This window comes from Nematolebias whitei, chromosome 10 (genome assembly GCF_014905685.2).
Source record: "Nematolebias whitei isolate Nwh7 chromosome 10, NemWhi1, whole genome shotgun sequence".
Lineage (NCBI taxonomy): Eukaryota > Metazoa > Chordata > Actinopteri > Cyprinodontiformes > Rivulidae > Nematolebias > Nematolebias whitei.
Window position 1 is genome coordinate 22490331 of NC_056507.1, and position 23949 is coordinate 22514279.

Sequence of the window (23949 nt, forward strand, 5' to 3'; positions counted from 1 at the left end):
TATATATATATATATATATATATATATATATATATATATATATATATATATAAAGTCAAAGTCACTGTTTCTGATTCAGTTGAACGTTTTGATATACGGGCAGTAAAATAGCATAAAATATTTGGAATTAGATTGCAAAAAACACAAAACAACACCGGGAAGCATTTACACCAGGGGCGTCCAAACATTTTCATACCAGAACTGTCTAGATGAAAGGAGTCACGGTCCAGAAAATACTTTTCATAGGCAAAAGCCTAAAATGAGTAACTGTTCTTTAAAAAAGGTGGTGAAACTTCAAAACACCCCCCCCCCCCCATTTGGACCACAGACGACCCAAATGGGTCATCAAAGTTCTGAAAAACAGGTGGGAGTCACTAAAACAGATTCAGAGAAGGTTTGAAGGAACACTGATAAAGTTGATCAACTTGTATGTCGATGATACAACTTTATATTCTTTTAAAATGTCCAATTTCTCCCCATCGATTATTAACTCAACTGAAATTATTTTCTTTGAAAACACTTGTTATATTAAGCCAAGTTTTATGAATTATTATCCAAAAGTCTACTTTTTGGTAGGTCAGTGAAGATTTGTTGTAGGATAAAGAGATTAATTATAGCAAAAATATTTGTATTATACTTAAGTTAACTCATGTTAAGAAGATTATTTTCATCTGTTTTGCTGTTAAACCTAAAAATTATATTTAAAAAGTATCACCATTAAATCTAAAGAAGGTCTACATCTGCATCAACCTCTTAACGTGCTATATAAATAAATCTGACTTGATTAAGCCTGTGAGTCAAAATTATACCATTCTTTAATTACAGTTGAGGGCCGCACTGAATCACTCCAAGGGCCGCAAATGGCCCACGGGCCGCACTTTGGACACCCCTCATTTACATAATTGCTGATTTTGTAATGCTGATTTTTTTTAATTGGTTAATATTGTTTTATTGTTCTTTCAAATATTTACATCAAATTGCCATGAAAAAAACAAAAAAACAAAAACAACATACAAAAATACTAAAATAAAAAAACAGCACCCATTTAGGTCATCCTCTAAATCTTCATCATTGATTGCAGCCAAGTTTAAATCCCTATGAAGAAAATGAACAATTATTAGAAGTTGTTTGGGTCTCCAGATCCTGATTCGTCAATATATTGATGAAAATATCAGTTTTACTCAACTGGTTGTCGGTGCTGCCTTTGCGCTTCCTGGGCATCCCCAAGCTCAGAGAAACACCAGCAGTTAAAGATGTGATCATCGAGCTGGGCAGAGACGCCGAACTGCTCTGTTCTTCAACCAGCACATCATCTGAAACACAAAACAATCAAAACATGCTGGACCACAACTTTATTCTACAATATATTGGCGGTGCTAGGATAAAAATAAGTTTATTGTCTGCTGCTGAAATAACTTCCATCGCCTGTTAGCAGCAGTAAGATGCACAGTGTGTAGTACAAGTACTGAGTGAATGAGCAGGTTAATGAACACATGAGCCTGAGATAAAGGTGTTGTAGAAGTTGGGTATAGTATATGTTTACGACCCAATGTCCATTATTTACTTGCCTTCTAACCCTGTTATCCTGCAGAATCTGGCAAACTGAGGGGGATTAGAAGTCAGGTCTTTGCTGATCTGGTCATGGAAATTTGGGTTACAGAGACTGTGATGAACAATTAAAAATGGAGTCGATAATGTCAACCATCTTCAGTAATAATTGATGGCAAAAATGAAACAATTTTAGATCAATATCTGTCCTCTTAAAACACAGGAACTTTCTGTTTTTGATTAGGATTTTTATACCTCAAACACAATTCCTATAATCAAACAGTTGTTTGGGGATTTTGTAAAAATTGCATTAGAAAACAGCTAATTTTCTTCCTCCATACCCGTCGACCGTCCTGATTTGGTGGGTGAGGATTTTGGTGGTGACTACTCATGGTGCTCAGTGTGTAAAAAAAATAGGGTAATTCAAGTTCAGTATGATCTCAGCTAGTTTGGCTTACAGGCTAGTTGTAAGACAGATGTTCTAGCTTTCAGTAAACCTATAATATAGTGATTTTATATTTTATTACTGCATTTCTAAAAATTAAGAAAAATGCACTTTAAATGGCTGGAAAATGCATTAGTTTGATAGTAGACGTTTTCAGAATGTTGTATGGGGTTGGGACCACTTTTCTTTTCTCACCAGTGATTTTAGCTTGAAGCTTTTTTTTTATATATAATTTTTGCTTCTTATTTTATTGCTTTATGAGTCTATTCATTGCTATTTTATGGTATTCTATTTCTCTTGTATGTTCTCTCAATTGTAGAACGCCCTGGCATTTTTATATCTGATAAAAGTGTTATGAACAAAAACAAACTTTGCTTTCTTTCAAACTATGTCACTGACAGCCTTTCACTCTTCTATGATAAAGTTAAGGCATGTTTAAAATCGGATCCTCAAAAACTTGTAAATACTTGAGTGTGTCCCACAAAAAAATAAAATATAAATTTGATTTTCTGTATGCAACCAAATCATAAATCTTTATTTTTCCTCCATGGATCTAAACTACAATTCAAGTCATCCTGTTTGAAAAACATGTTTTTAAATCTGAGCAACAGAATGGGCTATTCTAACAACAACTGAACTAACTGAATGGCCTTCTTTTACAGAAGAAATATCTCAGTTGATCTACTGCACACATTAAGAAGTCAAAGATGGGAATTAGGTTTGAAAACTGAAAATATGCCATTTCTGAGCCTTTCAAATTAAGTTCATGAATAACGCTGTCAGTTTTTCAATTGATATCACATCAAATTTAAGAATGAATGAGTTTGAGGAGCAGTGTTTTAATAGCAGGAAAATTGTGAAATAACTGAAAAGATCTTCAAAGCAGATGTTCTTAACTCTACTTTGATCAAAATGAATATTTTAACTATCCAACGCCATTAGTCCTACATGAAATACACATTACAAATTATATGATTCTCTGAAAAAATATGACAAATTTCCCATTCCCTTCAGCTTTCCATACAATTATTATGGAAATAAAAGACAAAGACTGTTACATGATAATTATGAGCATTAAAAAAGAATAATTTCCACAAGCAAAATATCAAAATATCATTATGGACATCCAGCATTCACATTAGTGTTTTCAGGCATCATCAACTGGAATAACAAATTGCATTAATGCAATTTGTTTACAAAAATGTGATTGGATATACTTTTAACATAAAACAGGATCAATTAACATTATTACTGATAACAAAGACATTATAGAATTGCAAAATGCAAGTTCCTCCAAGAAATAATTTTATTTCAGATACAGACAAGAGTCATTCTTAAAATAAAGAATGCACTTGTTATCTGGAGCTGGAAATCAAATTAAAATGAAAACTTACATAAATTGTCTGAGGAAAGGTATTTGTGACATCTGAAATGTTGATTGTAAATTTAAAAAATAATGTTTTTCTGAGTGTTTGTGACCCTGCTGGTAAAATTAGTTAAAATAAACACAGAATGCAGACTAAAAAAAATGAAAATATTGATTTTATCTGTATTTTATTTGTGTAAAAAGATGTCAAAGAAACCATCTTGATCCCAATAAATAAAACAGTAATCTACCATCTAAACTGAAGTTGTTGTTGTTGTTTTTTTAAGTCTATCCTTAGAATTAACTATTTGTCTTATAACACAAATTACTTTGAAATTGACCATTTTTCTCAGCTAGCTGCCGTACACCAGGAAATCCCATCATATAAAGTTTGGGCCTCATTGTGAAGTTTAGGGATTATCCTTACGAAATATTGGACTAAATTTTCCTGATTACGTCATTCCAGACCAAAAAGAAAAGTTTTCAAACCAACACGTTAACAAATTTAGTTTGTTGGAGCTTTTGAGATGGAAAATGCATCTTTATATATTTATTTACTAGTATAATGTCCACGTGTCTTCAAATTCAATCCTGATTGGTAAGAATATCATTTTGACAAAAAAAAAAAGAAGAAATTCTTCTTAAACAGTAAATATTTGGTTTGATTATGAGTTACATTGGCCTGCCATACAATACAGGCTAACTAATAGCTAACGCTAAACGAATAAATAAAAACAGCTAAAACGATTTAGTCGTTCAACAAAACGATCACAATAAAGCCTACACATCATCAGGTAATAAAACCACTTTGACATCACTTATTTTCAAAGACTTAAAGTCTCAAAAATATAATTAGAACAAGCTGTTCGGAGCTACTACTACAAATAAACACATCCTTCGAGAAGCACCGATAAACAGGCCTCGATGTCACTGCTAACCTAGGTTTGATCGTACGAGTACCAACAAGAAGTAAATACACCGTTTAACAGCAAATAATGTTATCTTTGTCGACAAGCTGTCTCTAATATAGCAGTAAACTGGGTAAAACGCAGACAAACCAGGTCGGGTAGTGTTACATAAATGGCGTAGAGGGCGAGCTTGCTCCACTGATCTACTGACCTAGTTTCAGCAAAGTTACAGTAAAGCGCCGATAAACATCCTCCATTTTCCCTCCCCAGCACATAAACACCCGCTGCCAAACAGCAGTCTGCAATATGAGAGCGCTTATATGATTGTAATAAATGAGGTGTTGAAAAAAAATCACCTGCCGGTTCGCATCGCGTTCTGTCACCGCCGCCAGCCGCTGCATCCTGAGCCGACATGGCTGGAGCGGGAGCCGGTGTACCGGGGCCCAGGACTCCCGCAAACCATGGATGATGAGGCAGTCGACAGCTCTCCCCCCCACCTCCCCGGTTTAATGTGGCAGGTTGTTGTGAGGATGCCACGGAACAAATGAATAAAACGTTGTCACACCGTTTGAAACTTGTGTCAAGAATAATGAAGCTAAATGGGGATAGAAACGTGCACAAAAAGTACCCGGCGTGTTCTGCGATGAAATCAGTGTGAATCGGGGTTGCCAGATAGATAATGACAAATTATCTTACTGTCGCTTTACTGTGTAGTTCTGTTCGAACTACTACTGCACGTGCGGAGTGAGGTGGGAATAAATGGTTTTTGTTAGTGCGCAGAAATGTCAAAACTATTTTATGTTTATGCTTGTTTGTTGAAACTAGTACTTATTATGTATTGTAGACTCTAAAACTAGATTTATTATCGCATACCTGGCAACAGCATGAGGGGATGGAAGGGACCCGGAAACTACAAGCTAGGCTCCTCCTACCAGGTCACCGGGTTCACTGCTGCTGGATCACACCCAGGGAAATACATTTAGTTTTAATGGTTTCATTGGTTTCAAAGATATACGTGCGTGGTGATTTTTTTAAAAAGGAGATAGAATAATATAGATAAAAGCACGGTGTACGTGAGAGGGTCTTTTTAAAAGTGGTGCTCAGGAGTCCTCTAGTGGCAATCAGGAAATTCTGATATCAACTATTTACAAGTTAAAATAAAAACCTAACTCAACTAATACCACACCTAAATTCAGCTTAATAGCTGTAAAATTGAATTAGTTATAGTCATTTTAAAATTGGTTACTGTCAATCAGCTGTGGGGGTTACATCTAAAAGAACAGTGGACACCAAAATTATTTTTGGCAGTCTTTTTTTTTTACTTTTTGGGGAAGATTTTGTTGAGATGTGTGGTATGTAGTTAGGATGTCTATGATTTTCAACCTGTCTCAGGAAAACGGTCACAATATTGACACACCCCCAAAAAATATGTGCAAGCAAAATAACAAAAATACATAAAACAATCCATATAGGGAATATTAAACAATATTTTCCTCGGCAAAACAAATCAAATCTGCTTGTCAAAGTTGTGTCCTCAGTTTTTGTCTATTCTATCTGATTTTTTTTATAATCCTCCCTAAATCAGCCTATGCCTGACAGGGTTGACAGATGCACCTATAACGTCTTAATATGCTGATAAAATATTATTTGTGAACAGAACAGCAGACTAAAATATCTCTGCAGTGGGTTGTTTACATGCATATACTTTAAGAACACAAATTACATTTTTAACGTAACTAATATATTACACCTCTGACTAGTAAAGCAAGGACATGTTGTGCTCTGCTTTTTATTGTGCAATTTATCCAGCATTTATATATTTTTTATTTCAAAACGTTCTAATTCTTGTATAGTTACATACTTAACATGCAAATCACTTTCTGTCAAATCCTATATTAGTATAACCAAAAACTACACATTGCACTTTTTGACATAAAAAAGTAACTTAAGTACATCAAGTCAAGTAAATAATAGAATGTTCTAATAGTACATTTTTCATTACATTAATTTGTATTTTAGGAAAACATGGCTAGACAGAAATTGTCAATACACAAACATATAAACACACACAGGAGAAAACATAAAACTTAACTGTACAACTTTACCCATGAAAACAAAAATCGTGTATTATGAATTATTTTCACACAAGAATATACGATTGTATAGAAATAAAAAATACAAACTGCCAACATAAAAAAACAGTTTCTTTAATCTTTGCAAATATACACAAGTGCAAGAAGTATTGAGATAAATAAAACACTGGTGTAAAAAGTATTCCATAAGAAACTCTAAGGCCAAGTGAGAGCAGTGTTGGTTCTCTTTGCCTGATGTTTCTGTAAAACACGTCTCCTGATAAATAGTTCTTTAACATGGAAACAGAGACGGGCTGCTTGTCCACATTATGCTACCTTAAAAAGTTGCAGAGTCTGCTGAGCTGTTTGTCCTTGGGACACTCTCTGTTGTAGGAGTGCACATACTCCTGCACACTCTCACCTGAGTATTCCAGAGGAGAGTGACACAGCAGTCCGGAGTACTTCACTCCTGGGTGCAGACGTAACCAGTAAACCATGTAGTGGATGCTGAAGATAAAAAGTAAGCTTTTAGTAATTGTTCACGTCCAAGGAAGGTTTTGTAGGTACTCAGACATAAGAACTCACTTGTAGTCACAGACCCAAGGATTTCCTTCTAGTTTTAGCTGTGACAGGAAGTAAAGATCTTCAAGAACCCCATACTGAACAGAACTCAGTTTGTTGTCTGACAAATCCAGCTCATGAAGATGCAAAAGCCCAGACAGGGATGCTGAGAGAAAGAAAGTTGAGATGTTGATTTTCTGTACAACTTATTTGTTTCTTCCATCTTTCATTAAATGCACATGTGAACAAACCTGTTGCTCATTACTGTCAGCAAGGACATGTAAAATCTAGTTTTTCAATCCAGCTGAAAAAAGACTAAATACAACAGATCAGGTTGATTGGGTTTTGGTCACAAAAAGATGTTTGATTCATTTGAAGAACCCAAGTTCCTCCTTCTAGCCCAAAACCAAATTAAAGTCCTCCATGATGGAGCCTTCTTAGGTTACGATAGTTTAATCAGTCTGGACCTCCAACAGAATCAGATCTCTCTTTTGGAGGAAGGAGCGTTTGACGGCTTAACACAACTTACAACCCTTCTTCTGCAACACAACCGACTGACTACACTCAGTGAAGAAGCCCTGATCCCCATGCCAAACCTTCGCTACCTGCGTTTACATAACAATCCCTGGAACTTGGGACCAGGTGTTTGAGGCGGAGATGGAGATGTCCATCCTGAGTGACAATCCACAAAATTTGGTCTCACAAACCTGGAGGGTCCTGATCTGCTCTGGCGCCTAAGCCCAAAACACAAATAAATGTAGATAGTCAGTGGAGTCTTTGAATGATGGATTCTACAGATTATCACCCAGACCAAATAGATACCTGTCCTGTGAAAGTTTCTGTCTCGCCTTTTTAAGACCTCTGCCCTTCCCGGGTTTTTTCATCTCAATGACTGGAAGCAGCAGGAGGAGCAGAGAGGCTGAGTACAGGAAGAGGATCAGACGCATCCTGAGCCCTGCACGGGTTTTCTTTCCAGCAGTGAGCAGAGATCAAAGTCCTCCGGCTGGGAAACTGAAATAAAAAGGTCACAAGGGCAGCTGTGTTATTTTAAAAGAAATAAAGCTGCTGTTTAAAAGAAGAACATCGTAGGAAACAAGAATCGGACAAAGATATCATACACTCTGCACTGGTTTCATTTATTATTATTATTTTATTACATTACAGTTAAAATATAGTATAATTATTCAAGAGTATTTCCAAAAGTTGTCAGCATAGATTAAAAAGGGTTTTTCTTTTTGTTTCATGAGGTGAATGCAGAAATCTGCAGGAGCTCAACGTGTCAGAGTGTGTCAGTGTTACGGTGAGTAACATGAAGTGTGAAGATAATCCTCGTCTTTTTATGATATGTGCACGTTTTAGCAACTGACCTGTCAGTTGTGTTGCTTTATTTCCAGCACATATTATAAAATAGATTATCATGCTAACAGAATGCATTGAGATTTTATTTTGTTTCAGTCTTCTGCTGTTTCATCAAGTATTTTTTTCTTTGAAAACATTAAAAAAGTAGTTAAATTTGCATCGGACACCTCCCTCAGAGAAATTGTAACATCTAGAATTTGCTCTCCAACAGGACACGGTGGTTCAGAGGATTATCCAGGGCTGCCCTTGCCTGCTCTACTTGAACCTTTCGTGCACCCTCATCACAAACACCACTCTAAAAGAAATATCCAGGTGAACCTATAGCTGTGGTAAAACCCATCTGTGTTCAAGTTCTGCTGCTGCAAAGAGATAAATAACTTCAGAGTTTATGCCTCTTCTCTCCAGCTGTCGGCTCTTGTTTTTCCAATTTCAACCTTTTTCTAGCTCGTTTTATTTACATGAAAAGGAAGAAGCGAGTAAAGATAATGGATGGATGGATGGATGGATGGAACATCTGAGCTCTGATTAGTGATCAGTTTCAGCCTAATGATTAAGAGGAACAGATGCTGCTTTTGTAACAGCTGGAATTTTATAATAGCTGTGTTGCTCGATTTGAACATTAAATCAAGACTTTACATCATAACACTAACAGCAACATGCTAAACTGAAATGCTCTTGTATAAAATTATTTTTCTAAACAGGAGCTGTGTCAGACTTCAGTATCTGAGTCTGGCCTACTGCTGCAGATTCACAGATAAAGGGTTTCTGTACCTGACCACAGGGACGGCCGGCCGCAATCTCCTCCACCTCGACCTGTCCGGCTGCACTCAGGTTGGTTCTTGTGGTCCTCTCAGTTGGTAAATAGTCTCTCCACTCCGCTTCTCTCAGACTGAACACAGCTTTTTGTCTTCCGGGTGTATTTTGGGCAAATGGCTCCTCTCTGTTTGCACGTGTCTGTTCTTGTTTCAGTCTTTACTCCTGTGTGCCTCAGGTGAGTTTGCGCCGTCTGAAATCCACGGTCACCTCCTTAATCTTCTTCACATTGATGCCAGACTCATGTGATGCATCCCACCACCGCTGTATCATCTGCAAACTTTACAATATGACAGCCTGGATGGGTAGGTGCAGTCATACGTGACCAGAGTGAACAGGAGAGGGCTCAGCACACAGCCCTCATGGAAGCCTGTGCTGAAGGTTATGGTGAAGTTGTGGATCCTCACAGACTGTGGTCTGTTTGTTAATAAGTCTAGGACCCATTTGCAAACAGAGGGGCTTCTGAATTTCTCACATTCTTCCTACTTCAGCTTCCATCATTTGGTCTTTTTCTCTTCTTCAAAACAGTCATTTTACACAACCATTCAATGCCGTCTGGCCACGCTCTCCCGACACAACTTAAGACTCCAATCTCCCTCAGGTTTCCTCTTCTACACAGAATGTAGTCGACCTCCTGTCTCCACTCTTATAGGTCACTCTATGTTCCTCCCTCTTTTGGAAATAAGTGTTGACTACAGCTATTTCCATTCTCACCATCCGTCCTTCCTGGTTTCTTTCTTTGACATCAAACCTACCCATCACTTCTTCATCCCTGGTTTCTTTCACAAACATGTCCATTCAGGTTTGCTCCAATCACCACTCTCATAGACGCTTAGATGACTTCGCATTATAGTTTTGGAAAAAAAACAAAACGTTTTTTTTTACGTTGGATGCCCTTCCTGACACAACCCTCACCATTTACCTGGGCTTGGGACCAGCACAGGATACACTGGCTTGTGCTCCCTAATGGCTGGTTTTCATGTAAACACATCTACATTTTGTACAAGCAGAGCCTGTAATATTGGAGACATATTTTTGACATTAGAGCGTCACTCAACAGCTGTTTTTTTATTTTTTACTTTAAACACTTTCTTTGAAACATGACAACTTCAATATACTGTGTACAACACAGAGCCTCTGGCTTCACATCACTGATATCTGCTCACAAACCTTCATAATAACATTGTGTATGGAAATAATTATAAAATTATAAATTATATTTGAACCAGTAAGTCTAACCTGACCAGTTCAATTACCTTCTGGGCCTTGTATTTAATTGCATTGGTTTTAGCACTTTTTAACTAATTCATCTTTTTATCTGTTCTATTCTGTGTTTGCTCATGAAGAGACAACAACAAACACCAGAACACAAACTAGAACACAGTGTGTCTGATATGTGCTTCATATTTTAAATAGTTACTGGAAACAATGTTTAAATTATGGACTTTCATTAACTAAAGCCTCATTATAGAAGAAAACAATGTTGTTCCAGTTTAACCTCCAGTCAAACATAGAAACTAGAAAAACATGAATAAGCTGTTAATTTCTTAAACTAAAAGTGTCTGAGCTAAATGTAACAAATGCAGAACTTTATATTTATAAACCCAGTTGATGACATATCTACAGTGCAGTGATTTGACATTTGCAGAATATTTAAAAAGCATTAAATAAACTAAAGTACATCTTGAGAACGGGCAGCACGGTGGTGCAACTGGTAGAGCTGCTGCCTCTCAGCAAGCAGGTCTCTGGTTCAAACCCCGGTCCAGGGTCCTTTCTGGGTGGAGTTTGCATGTTCTCTCCGTGCATGCGTGGGTTTTCTCCGGGTGCTCCGGTTTCCTCCCACAGACCAAAAACATGCATGTTAGGCTGATTGGTAACTCTAAATTGTCCCTAGGTGTGAGTGAGAGAGTGAATGTTTGTTTGTCTCTATGTGCCCCTGTGATGGACTTGCGACCCGTCCAGGGTGTACCCCGCCCCTCGCACAGTGATTGCTGGACATGGGCACCAGCGACCCCCGTGACCCAAAATGGAATAAGCGGGTAAAGAAAATGGATGGATGGATGGACATCTTGAGAACAGAGTTGTATATTCAAGCTGAAAACATTCAGTTTATATAAAAAATAAAGCTCCGGTGGAGCGACAGCTTTGATCACATCTTCTAGCTTCCTAGTTTCAGGGACTCGAACCAGCTTTGTGTCCTCAGTCTGACGGGGCCTCGTTCTGCTCGAGCTCTGACCCACCGGTCGGCTGGAAACTCTCCGTTCAGACAGCCTGAGAGGGGAAATTAAAAATAGAAACACAATGTTCTGTGCTGAGCCTCAGGTGTTTTGTAACTTTGTAATTACAAACCATCATAATTAAAGATAAGAGCTCACCAGTAAGTGTGGTCCAGCCGTCAGTGGTGTTGTGTTCCACTCCGTGCAGAACAACCTCCGGGCTGATCTCCACCGACGCTCCGCAGAGATTCACACCAACTCTTAACGAGGACGGGACACGCACACTCACTGCTCCTACATAAGACAAACAATCAGGGGTTAGAAACCATTCCACCCAGCAGGTATAGCTGTACAAAAAGAAGCAACGTGGTGTATGACGTGACGCTTGTTCTAGTTGTTCCCTCACCTTCCTGACTGTGGAGTTCAGCAGCACCGCCGTCTCCCACATACGCATCAATGTCTCCGCTGTTAGAGGAAACTTTCAGGAAACTGTTCGAACCATCTGCAAAAGAAAAGTGAACATCGGGTGTTTATTTCATTTTTACCAGCCTCTGATAAAAACGTACAGAGGTCACAGCGCAGCCAGTCTGCTCACCAATAACGGTGTCTCCAGACACGTTCTTCACTGTAGTGTTCCCTTTAAAGAAGGACAACAACGTCAGGATCAACTAAACAACACAACTTCTCTGAAAAACAAATCACCGTTCAGCACAGCTGAAATGACCCGTGGTGTGTTTCTACATGTTTGAGACTCATTTGCATCAGGAGTAAATTAAAATTCCTACGGGATGACGCAGTTTTGTCTTTTTTCCTTCTTTACATCAGAGCGATTTGACTTTGTGATCAAAGATTTGGTTTTTAAAAGCTAACTTTATAGCCATCACAAAACAAAATATTTGGCTAATACGTGATAAATTGAGACCACGTTGCATTTAAATCAACCGTCCTTGAATCTGAGCCCAAATATGAACCATGATCCAGGTTTACCAAGAAATGTAAAGCATATGTGTACCAGAATTTACTTTGGTGTCGAAAACAACGGTTCTCCTTGTGGGTCTTAGTTTCTTTAAACATTATGTTCATTCATTTTCTTAATTCACACGGAGGTTCCTGACATACGTTGATTTAACTGGGTTTATTAATGTTTATTAGAAGAACTGACCATTAATTAAATGTTAAGCTGCTTTGTGCTCTTCATGTAATTACTCTGTCAACTTAGAGTCACATTTCAGGGAGCAAACCTGGACTTCCTGAACTTAATTACTTTTAGCTTTAGCTTCAGTCTGCGCTGAGTTCAGATGTAACACAAGACACCCGTTTCCTATAAATCAGGATGTTTAGAGGGACGAGGTGGACCACAGCTCACCGTGAACATGACCCAGTTCAACTGGCCCAGAGCAGGAGGAGACACTGTTGGACTCAGCATAGACGGCTTTGACCTTCAGAGACCCATGTTCTGTTGAAACGTTCATCGTTGTGCCCTGGAGCTTTTTAACATTCACCCACTGGAGAAAGAAAAAAAACACTTGGACTGACTAATACTTTTTTTTTTTTTTTTTTTAAATATAAAAAGCAACTCGTTGCTGCTGAATCTTGCATCAAGCAGCTGCTGCCCCCTGGCTGCTGACAATACGAACACGAACTTGAAAAAACCCTCTACTCACACCGTCTCCTCTTGTGTTGATGTCCACATTGCCATGGATCGTGCCCAGACCTGTAACGTGTCCCCCGTGGGACCGCACCTCAATCCGATGACCCTAAAATACAACAAACACAAGAACCAGACGTCTGCAGACGTTTGATGAATCAAACAAAACCTCCTGCTTTAATGAAGGTACTCGCATTTCATCATGATGAATCTGTGTGGAGCTCAGCCAATCCAAATTAACATCCAAATACAGATGTTGCAGCAGTTGACTCACAGCTGGGTTTGAAGGACGAGTTTTCCTTTCAGAGAAGTGCCTCTTCCTTAGAAGCACGTTTCAAATCGTTGCAGTCACACATGGTCAACAATTTTGAACAATTTATAGTCCAAAAATGACCAAACCTTAAAGTTTATGATTTCCCCTCAAGATAGCTTCTAATCTGTCATGTGGAAGAATACGTAACCCGTTCTGCAAAATGAGCCCACAAGAGACTCAACCAAGCAATACAGGTAACTAAAATAACATTATTCCTAATCTACCTTTAAACTGAAGTTTTCTAACAGATAATAATCCTTGGTTTTAAAACCCCTGTACTGTAATTTCTTTGAAATTGACCATTTTTCTCTGTCGGCTGCAGCGCAGGGAAATCTCATCCTATAATCCAACATTTTTCAGTCAGGTCATCTGGACAGTTTCTTTTTTTGTGCTGAAACGTTTCACCTTCAATCCAGAAGGCTTCATCAGTCAAGGAAACACACAAAACAAAACTGATTCTTCCCCCAACAGCTTACTCCAAAGTGGAACAAACCAGTTATGTTGGTGCTAAGATGGTCTCTTTGGTACGCCCCCTCCTCCATTGCCGGCACTCTTCCTTGTTGACAGTCGTGTCAAACTGGTTGAAAACAACAAAGTCCATGCTCAATAATCCAGGTATACAATCCAACATTTTTCAGTCAGGTCATCTGGACAGTTTCTTTTTTTGTGCTGAAACGTTTCGCCTTCGATCCGGAAGCCTTCACCAGAAACTGCCCAGATGACCTGACTGAAAAATGTTGGATTGTATACCTGGATTATTGAGCATGGACTTTGTTCTCATCCTATAATGTTTGGCATCGTTGCAAAAATTTGGGATTGATGACATCATTCTAGAAAAAAATTGGTTTCAAACCAGCGCTCTTGTAAATGAAAGTAGCTTGTTGCCAGACGATATATCTCCAAATTTAACTAACTGCAAATCGTTTTGAAGCATTTGAGATGAAGAAAATGGTTTTAGATCCAGTTCTGTAAAATCAAATGCACTTTTTGAGGGAGGTTTTTCTAAAACTTTTTACTGAGGTTTGTGAAGCGTCACCTCAGACATAAAAGAAAAAAAACAGCAGGGTCTCTTTTAATTAAGCGTACTTTACTTAATGTTAAATTTTATTATTGATAGTGTTTAATAAGTCCAATATTGTTTTATGCGAGTTCTGTTTACCTGGTAACAAAGACAGTAGAACATACAAAATCAGATGTTCTTTGTTTCATTATGACCCGAGACACAAAGCCTAAAGTGAAATAAAGGAGTGGTTGCAGATAAAACAGAGGACACTATGGCAAATGGACTGGATTAAAATGAGGTTTATATTTTCTACAGTATGTTGGACCCACCTTGACTGAATGAAGTAAACAGTTGCCAGTTTGTGTCTGCACTCTGCAGATTTCACACTCCATCTTCTTCACCTCCACGTCTCCTTTTCCTTCAGTGGTGATGAACAGATCTGGCAGAAACGGACTTTATTCAAGGATTTATTTCGGTTTGATTTATGACAGATTGTTTTTATAAACTCACTGCTTTTGAGAGGCGCGTCCATCTCAATCGTCACGTGACTGTCGACCCTCTGAGTGGAGATCACCAGCTCCTGGTTCTGCTCGTCGTAGTGGACCTGGATGTGGTTCTGACAGTCCACCTGGTGGCTGTTCGGACCGTGGACTGAGATGAAGGCTCGGTCAGCTTCGGGAAAGGCGTGCGGGTCCAGCGGGCGGATGATGATGTTGCAGGATACCTGGGCCTTCACTGTGGTGAAGGGGCTGACCGTCAGCGCCCACCGCCGCAGAGGTTCGAGTGCTGGTGATTTATCTGGGGCAGAACCGAAACACGACCGAGAAGACAGCAGAGGCCACCGGGGGGTTGTTGTGGGACTGACGGTCAGCAGCCAGCAGCGGAAGAGTCCGACGGATCCTCGCTGAGCTGCTGAAACTCCAAACATGTCCGTAACCGGCCGGGGAACCAACTCCTGAACTGCTGGGAACACAGAAACTCAAACTCCTGAACCACATGCGCTGCCATTCAGTCAGTGCGAGCCGTGAAACGCGTCACCGCCGCTAAGCTAACGGAACAAGAGCTACATCCGGTTAGATTTCAAAATAAAGGGTTCAACTTCAAAAATACAAGTCCCAGGGATAATCATGTTCTGTTAAACGTTTAGTGCAGCAAAGCACTCCACAAAAACAATAAATGTTGAGATTAGAGTAATAAAACCTATAGTAGCCATTCTCATATTTTCCACACAATATATATATATATATATATATATAAGTTTCTGGCAAAAACCTATGCAAACATGTTCCTGTTTTTAGTTTTCTGCACCTCCTTATACCTGTAATCTAGCTGTTTTTTCGCTACTTTTTCCTTTCCTTTTTCCTTTTGGTTACCATTTTATTCTAATTTGTAAAATAAAATAATTAAAAAAAATAAATCTCCATGCCTCTTTTATGATTTTCTATTGTTGTCATTGTTATCCACTGTTGTCATCACTTTTTGTTAAAGAAATCAGGCCTCTCTTGTGAATGAGTCCCCGAGGCTCAATGGGATTAACCTGTATAAATACAGGTTGAATAGATGGATGAATGAATATATCAAATGGTGCAGTTTTGAAGGGTTTACTCCAGTAGTTTATCAGATATGCTGGTACTCAGTTCTGAAATACAATATACACTCATTGTAAACAAATAACTTTTATCCTGCATACTTTAGTCAGCATATCTGAGTTTTAAACATATATCATTACATCAAAATAATTTTATATATTGATCAAAAGCTGATGGGTTGGTCGAAGCAGATGGCCACTTGTCATGAGCTTGGTTTTGCTGGAGGTTTCTTCCTCATGAGGGAGTTTTTCCTGTAGACTCCACTGTTGCCTCTGTGCTTGGTTAAGATGGGAAACTGTGACGAAGCGAAGATTCAAAGCAATCTGCTGGCTTCCTAGATAAATAACGTTAAGTTTTTATGTATGTAAATGTTGCTGTGCGGTGCCCTGAGATGACTTCTGCTGTGATTTGGTGCTATACAATTTATAAATAAATATATAAATAAACTGGATTGAATTGATCCCAAATCACCGCTTCCACAGACACCGCTTATGTTGACCTGTTTCTCTTATACTGTTACCATGCTCCTGTGAACAGCAGGTTTTCCACCAATGACTCAGCTGGACCAGGGAAAGTAACTGGAGTAGACAGAGAACTGTTAGTGTTTTTAAACAATATTAAGGTGCCTGAGGGTATAGCGCTAACCACCATTAAGAATTCTTGAGAAGTAGGCGTTTACACATGCAAACAGAGCACACATGTCCAAAACTATCATCATCATCAACAGCAATCTAATTGGAGTCTTAACATGCAGCCTGCTTAAATCGTGAAATGCGTTAATTTTGAAAATTCAGATTTCTCTTCAATTTAAAAAGAAAGATTGCAATTATTTTTAATAAACATATTTTATTTATCATTTGAACAAACATTTATAAAACATATCAAACAGTCTGAATTCATAACTGACCAAAAACACATCTCTTGCTACATACCCGTCTGAGTGACACTTCAGATAGCTAGAAATATAGCTCGTCATACATTTCATTGTCAACAATTAAAAAAAATAGATCATAAAGAACAAAAACAAACTCTGTACACCGGGGGTGTCAAGTTCAGTTACACAAAGGGCTAAAATTAAATGGCCCTATCTTAGCTAAACCTCTGTATTTATTGAAAAAAGATTTAAACTGAACTTGGATTTCAGATGCAATAAGTCAATTTATTGGTTTTTTTTTTTTAAATAAAGGTGAATACTGTATATTGATTAAAAGTCACATAAAAAAAACACTATTATTTTCCTAATTGATAAACTTGTATAAATTAGTTTTCACCTTTACAGGAAAGCAGTGGTGCTTTCAGTGCTGTTTTTTAAAGGAACCACCCACTTCTGCACAAACCGAAGATGACTGAAATATTCTAACTATCCTTCACATCAAAGTTGGCTTATTACCATGAGAAGTCTGCACAAACTCAATCTGTCACCGACCGGCCAACAGGTTATAATTCATTTTAAATATATTCTTGTGGGCCAGAGAAAATAATGACAAGGGTCATTTCTGGCCCACATACCTTAACTTTGACACATGATCATCAGTTATTGAAACATTGTAAGCAACACTGCCTAACGCCACAAAGGGGCAGCATTGCGTTGATAATGAATAATAAGTGAACCGAATACTAAATGTTTTTAAAACTTGTCAGGAGCATCCTCCTGTTGGATGTTGTGCACCTCTGGGGCGAAGCCCTTTGGTCTGATCATCATCCTGACTGATTTAAAAGACTGTCTCTTATTTGTGGGGTAATACTCCTTTGATATATTATGCCACGTGCCCCAGAAAATCCCATCCCGGACTCCTTTGTAGTTCCCAATATAATACTTCCCGTTCAGGTTGGCGGCCATGCAGGAATCGAACCACCAGCCCGAGCCGTAATAGGCCCCGCAGTTCCCTGACGGGTACCGGTCGTGGTCCCGGTCGGGGGTGGTGAACGCCCTGTTGTTGTGGTCGTAACTTTTGCTGAAGCGCAGAGCATCACCTGCAGTCCCGGAGTACGCGCCCACCGTCAGCTTGTAGCGCTGCCGCTCACCTGCCACCCTGAACTGCTCGTACTGCGCATGCTCCGCCACTCCGTCGAAGTCCTCCAACTCCACCCGCAGCGCCATGTCCCTGTCGCGGGTCAGCAGGTGGATCATCCTGTTGCCCAGCCAGAACTCTCCTCCGTCCAGCTCCCCGAAGCCGGACTGGTACTCCGCCCAGGTGCGGTTGAAGCTCACGCTGCCGTCCTGCCGGCGCTGCAGGAGGGTCCAACCTCCGCCGGCCCGCTCCATGTCACAGAACACCTGGAAGCTGCTGCTGCGGAGGTCAGGGGTCACCAGGTAGAGCCCGCTTCTTGTGTCGCCTCTGAGCAGGTGGTCGGAACAGTCTCTCATCACTGTCAAATAAAATAAAATAAAGAACCGGAAACTAAACATGTACTAACTGTGGTCACAGGTGGAAAAGTGACAAGTTTGTAACAACTTTTAGGGCGGATGGTAGATTTAGGCCCACTTGTTTATGATCAAAGAACTTTGAACTTTACAATTACAAACATTTTAGTTAAACTTTTTGTGTTTTCTTTATGTTATTTAAGTCGCAATATGATAAAATCATTTTAAGCTGTCATGCTCTGACAGGATTAGTTCACTGTTTTTTAAACTTTTTTTGCCTGTTAGCAAAATATCTCATGAACAACTGGACACATTTTTGATGAAACCTAGAGAAATGAATCATTTCTACAACTTTTGGAGTCAGCCTGATTCAAGATGGCTGCCGCTGCTAAGTGACCTTCAAAAACCAGACAAGGCTCAGTCATTTTGGCAGATAGTGAGCTAAAATTTGACGTGGTAGTAGCTGAGACTGATCCCCAACTCATACAATGAGCCCTAACAGATTGTGCAAGATCTCAGTTTGACAATTTGCTATTATCTTTTTTTTTTTTTGGAGTTTTTGTCTGTTAGCAAAATATCTCATAAACCACTGTATGGATTTTAACGAGTCTTCCAGAAAGTAATTGCTGGATGTACATCTACAAATGTTTACCTTTAGAAATCAATAACAATCAAGATGGCTACTACAGTGAATCTATATTATCATCACAAAAATAGCTATAACTCAGTAAATTTTTATGAAATCTGAGCTCAAATTGGGTGCAGTGGTAGCTGAGAGTTATTCACAACACGTACTCTGAGAGTGATATCTTGAGATATTTACACATTATTTCATGGTTTGACCAAAATGGCTTCAACTCCGTCATTTGTCAACATAAAATGATCTGTTTAAAACTCACATGAAAGGCAGCGGGTGATATGCATTCCTTCAAGGAGCGGCCTTCAGCTCACTCGTCGTATTTGAACTCATTAAGTGAAGAGACATCAGTGCAGCAACTCACTGAGCTGCTGTCATCAGAAAGATGTCCTGACGCTGTTGGTTCCTGCTTGTTGTGGTTTTAACTTCACCACTTCATCACTTTTAGCTCCACAGATGCAGATTCCTCCTTTGACTTAAGAGTCGGGACTTATTCCACCAAGATGATCTCAGACCACATAATTATGTTCTAATTATTTATCTGAAGATCAGAGGGGTTTATTGTGTGGTCACCATACTTGAAATGCTTCCATTAGACTTTTTTATTTATTTTATTGAGTCATGAATACTCAAACACAGGTTTCCAACATCCTTCTCTCAGCCTAATCATTCTGACGTCTCTTATAAAGATAATTTGAGCGTTTGTTCTCACTCTGAAGCTGCTTGACTTTGTTTCTGTTTAAGCTCATGTTAATTTATATTCCCTGGTTTGTATTAAAACCATTATTGTGTGAATGTTTAAGAAGCATTCACACTATTGTCATCCATTTTTCTTCAGTACATTTTTTGAAGTGATTCTCGTCTTATTTCAACAAATCATTTATCAGAACGTTCAGCTCTTTCAGGACAATCCTGCTGTGACTTTGGGTATTGGTGCGCCTGTAGCTTTTTGAAATATTTAGCCTTTTCTGCCACGATTTTCTTATAGAAAATGAACTGAGCTCATTTTACATCCTTCAAATCTTTGGATCTGTTTACAACCGTTCACTGCTCCTTTTACGTTTTGTTCTGGTTCAGCTTCTTTGTGCAAATGTAAACTTTTTTCCAGCTACTTTCAGCTGATTTTTTCAGCTGTTTTGTACTCGTTTCAGCTTTATTCTTTATGCTTCTTCTAAATTCTGTCTGCTAATTTCAGCTTGTCACCCTCCTTTCAGCTTATTTCTGCAAGTTTCAGCCTTTTCTTCTATTTCAGCTACTATTTAGCTGTTTTATGCTAATTTTAGCTTTTTCAGCTAATTCTACATTTTTTTGCACTAATTTCAAATTTTTTTCCTGACTAATTCAATAAAAATGCGCTCTCTCCACTTCCTTCTGGTAATTTAGCTTATTTCTGCTTTTATAGCTACTGTTTAGCTGCTTTTTGCTAATTTAAACTTTTTTCAGCTAATTTCCACTTTTTTTGTGCTCATTTCTGCTTCTTTCAGCCTAATTTACAAACATGTTTTTTCTGATTTCTTCTGCTAGTTTAAGCTTTTTCTACCTTTTCAGCTACCTTTGTAGCATTTTTAACTAATTTCAGCTGTTTTCAGAAAAAAAATTGTGATAATTTCTGCCATTTTCAGCCTAATAAACTTCTTCCTACTAATTTCAGTTATGCTTCTTTCAGCTTCTTTCTGCTAGTTTAAGTTATTTCAGCTATTTTCCTGCTTTATGCTATTTTTAACTTTTTAAGCAAATTCCACATTTTTTATCAAATTTAAGCATTTTCCACTTCTTTCTTGTAACTTAAGTTTCTTTCTGTCTTTTCAGCTACTTTTCAGCTTTTTTTGTTGCTAATTTCAGCTAAAATTTCATAACTCCTGTGCTGATTTCTGCTTATTTAAACCCAATTAAGCAAACATGTGTTCTTTCTGCTTTCTTCTGCTAATTTAGGCTTGTTCTTCTTTTTCAGCTAAAATTCAGCATGCAGCTAATTTCAGCTGTTTTCTAGCAAGTTCTTCAGCAATAAGCAATCACAGGAAATGCAATTTGTCTAGTCTCTTTAGATTCTTGTGCAGGAACAATGTTTTACAAAAGAAGATGAATCAGTGTGAGTTTAGGTGTGGTAGTTCTAGTGAAATGTGCAGAAACGTGTAAATCTCTTGCCTTTCGTTTGGACCAAAGTTGGCCGTTTGGTGTCAGGCCCGCTGCCTCTCTGGGACCCCTCGAGGTTTGAAGGCCCAACTCTCCTGTTAGGGTTCAGGCTGTTGTTGACGAAGGCTGCCACCTGGTTGATTTTCACTCTCAGCTCTCGTGCGCTGGGAGTGGTCGGCTCTGCGGCCGATGGCTCAAAACCAAAGGCGGCCCGGGTCGTTGAGCTAAGGTCAGGGCTGGGTGTGGAAGTCGTTTCCAAACTGGGGGACAGGATCGGGTTTTCAGGTGCAGTTTCCTCCTCGTTGTAATGGATCTTATCCTGTGCACTGAAGTCAGCTTTTGGAACCGGACTTGTCTGTGTGGATCCTGGACTGGTGCTTGTGATAACACGATGGAGCAACCCACGGTGGATTTTGTTTGGTCTTGTTGTCATTGGGATGGATGGTGGCTGACGGGCTGTTTGTGGCCTCAGATCAGACACAGTCCGGCTGTTTGGACTCGACGGGAAGTCTTCGGTGTGTGTGTGAAGACGAGGGGAGTGTTCCCTGTCCAAACTGTCAGAGGTCTTTGGACCCTGAGAGACGGTTTTCCTCGTGCTTGTGCTGAAGTCAGTCTCTCGTGGGGAATGAGTCACTTCAGGAATCTGTTTTGCAGATCCAGATGTAGATGGCATGTCAGGTTGAGAGTTTGGGATGTTTTCTGAAGGTGCCCAGCTGATTTTAGGCGGGTCTAGACAGGTTTTGTTGGTCCTTGGACTTGGCTTTGGTTGCACTGGGGGTTTTGGCTTTTGGACGGGTTTTGCTCCAGGTTTAATCAGAGGTCTGGTCCATGGTCTGTGTTGAAAGGGAGTCCTTGGTTCGGATGTTCTGTTGGTTTTAGCTGTCAGGGTGTTTTTAGCTTTAAAAAGGGGTTTTAGATCAGGGGATTGTTCAGGTCTTGGTGTTTTAAGACTTGAGTTACTTTGGGGTGCGCGCTCTGTGTGAACATTTGTGTTTGGTTTGTTCTTTAATCCTGACACAGCCTTTGGCTGTTTTAACTTTAGTTTGGGCTCTGGTTTGGGTCTTTTGTTAACATTAGGGACACTGTCAATGGGTTTAATCTTTGGAACAGGGACTTTTTTAGCTTTGTCTGGTGCGTGCGTCTGTCCAGATGTTGAGTCTTTATTGGATTCAGCCTCCTGTAAAGGATTTTCACCAGATTTCTCTGCTGACTCCATTAAAGGCTTCTGTTTGGGTCCTAGAGTAGCCGTTTCACTTTTCTTAGGCTCTTGGTTAGGTTTGGGTTTAATTTTGAAGTCATCCTGCTTGGAATCAGTTTTCTGATCAAAGGTTGCATGAACTTGATCAGAAGTATTTTTCTTTCCAGGTAATGAGTCTTGTTCAGGCTCCTGTGGAGGTTTGTTATCGACAACAGATCCAGCTGAAGGCTTTTGGTCAGGTTTTGGTGTCGCTTCAGTCTTAGGTTTAAGCTCTTGGTTCAGCTTGGGTCTGAGTTTATTGCTGAAGGTTTCTTGGCTGGATGCAGGCTTCTGATCAGAGGTTGCAGTAACTTGACTGGATGCAGTTGTTGGATCGTAGTTTAAATCTTGGTAGGGTTCAGGCTCTTGTAAAGGATTTTCAGCAGATTTCTCCTCATCTAAAGGCTTTCGGTCGCGATTTAGAGCGCCTGTTTTGCTTTTATTGGCCTCTTGATCAGGTTTAGGCTGGTGTTTGATTTTAGGAGTTCCCTCACCAGATGTTATTTGTTCAGTTGTTTCATTGATTTGGTCAGATGTAAATTTCTGTCCAGATATTACATCTTGGTTAGATTCAGGCTCTTGTGCAGGATCTTTATTGAGCACAGACTCCGCTGAAGGCTTTCGGTCAGGTTTTGGTATAGTTGTTTCAGTTTCAGATGTAGGCTCTTCAGTCAGTTCAGGTTTAGTTTTAGGTTTGGTTCTGGACATTTCCTGACTAAATTTCTTAGCATTAACTCGACTGGACGTGGTCTGTCTATGGTTTAAATCTTGGTTGGATTCAGGCTCATGTGAAGAATCTTCAGCAGGTTTTTCCTCCGTTGTCCCTGTTTCACTTTTAGTTTTCGGCTCTTGAAGAAGTTCAGGTTGGTGTTCAGTTTGAGGAGTTTCTTGACTGGAAGTATTCCTCTGGTCACTGGTTGCATTAACTTGGTCAAATGTAGTTTTATGTCCAGATAATAAATCTTGGTCAGGCTCTGGCCCTGAGACTGGGTTTTTATCTGATTTGGTCTCAGACTCAGTTGAAGGCTGTTTGTTGTGTTTGGGTGCAGCTGTTTTAGTTTTAGACGAAGACTCTTCAGTTGGTTTAGGTTTAATTTTAGAGATTTCCTGGCTGGATTTATTTGTCTGATCAAAGGTCGCATTAAATGTAATCTTCTGTCCAGGTATTAAATCCAAGTTGGATTCCTCTAAAGGATTTTCATCCAGTTTTTCTACAGTCTCGGGCAAACGCTTGTTGTTAGGTTTCAGTGTAGCTGTTTCACTTTTATTATTTTTAGGCTCTTGAACTGGTTTTAGTTTGGGCTTTCTTTCAGGGATCTCCTGACTGGATTTATTCCTTTGATCAAAACTTACATTAACTGCACTGGATGTAATTTTCTGTCCAGGTCTGACGTTTGAATTGGACTCGGGCTCCTGTGATGGATTTTCATCAGATGTTTCCACTGACTCCGTTCGTCGCCGTTGGTTCGGTTTTGCAGTAAAGCTTTCTGATTGACTTCTTTTAGAGTCTGACTGGGGTTTGACGTTTCGCTTTAAGTCAAACTTTTCATCAGGTTTGGTTTGCTCTTTTTTGGGCGTTTCTTTTTGGTGATTAGTCGTGAAAGAATGAACCAATCTCGTCTCAGATTTTGACTTTTGATGGATGACGGCAGCTTCACCTGGAACGTGCTGTTTGCTCTTTGAATTCTCTTTATCTGAACGGGATGTGTTTACAACAGTTTGAGGTCTTTGAGACG

General features: G+C 39.3%; 2 protein-coding genes across 2 annotated transcripts in view; both read right to left on the minus strand.

Annotated features, from left to right (window-relative positions):
* Positions 1 to 4922, minus strand: part of arntl2 (aryl hydrocarbon receptor nuclear translocator-like 2) — a 15412-nt gene extending 10490 nt beyond the window's left edge. Inside the window, exons 1-3 of the mRNA XM_037683465.1 lie at positions 4624 to 4922; positions 1187 to 1313; positions 1042 to 1095 (exon numbers count right to left, since the gene is read on the minus strand). Of these exons, the coding sequence (XP_037539393.1) occupies positions 1042 to 1095; positions 1187 to 1313; positions 4624 to 4681 (239 nt within the window). The 5' untranslated portion in view covers positions 4682 to 4922. The remainder of the gene's footprint in view (positions 1 to 1041; positions 1096 to 1186; positions 1314 to 4623) is intronic.
* Positions 4923 to 11113: 6191 nt separating this feature from the next.
* fam185a (family with sequence similarity 185 member A) lies at positions 11114 to 15287 on the minus strand. The gene is made up of 8 exons (XM_037682815.1): positions 14763 to 15287; positions 14582 to 14691; positions 12953 to 13045; positions 12655 to 12793; positions 11884 to 11925; positions 11695 to 11790; positions 11448 to 11582; positions 11114 to 11343 (listed from the first exon to the last, which is right to left on the minus strand). The coding sequence occupies exons 1-8, from the start codon at positions 15178 to 15180 to the stop codon at positions 11231 to 11233; spliced, it is 1146 nt and encodes a 381-aa protein (XP_037538743.1). The 5' UTR covers positions 15181 to 15287; the 3' UTR covers positions 11114 to 11230.
* Positions 15288 to 23949: the final 8662 nt, after the last annotated feature.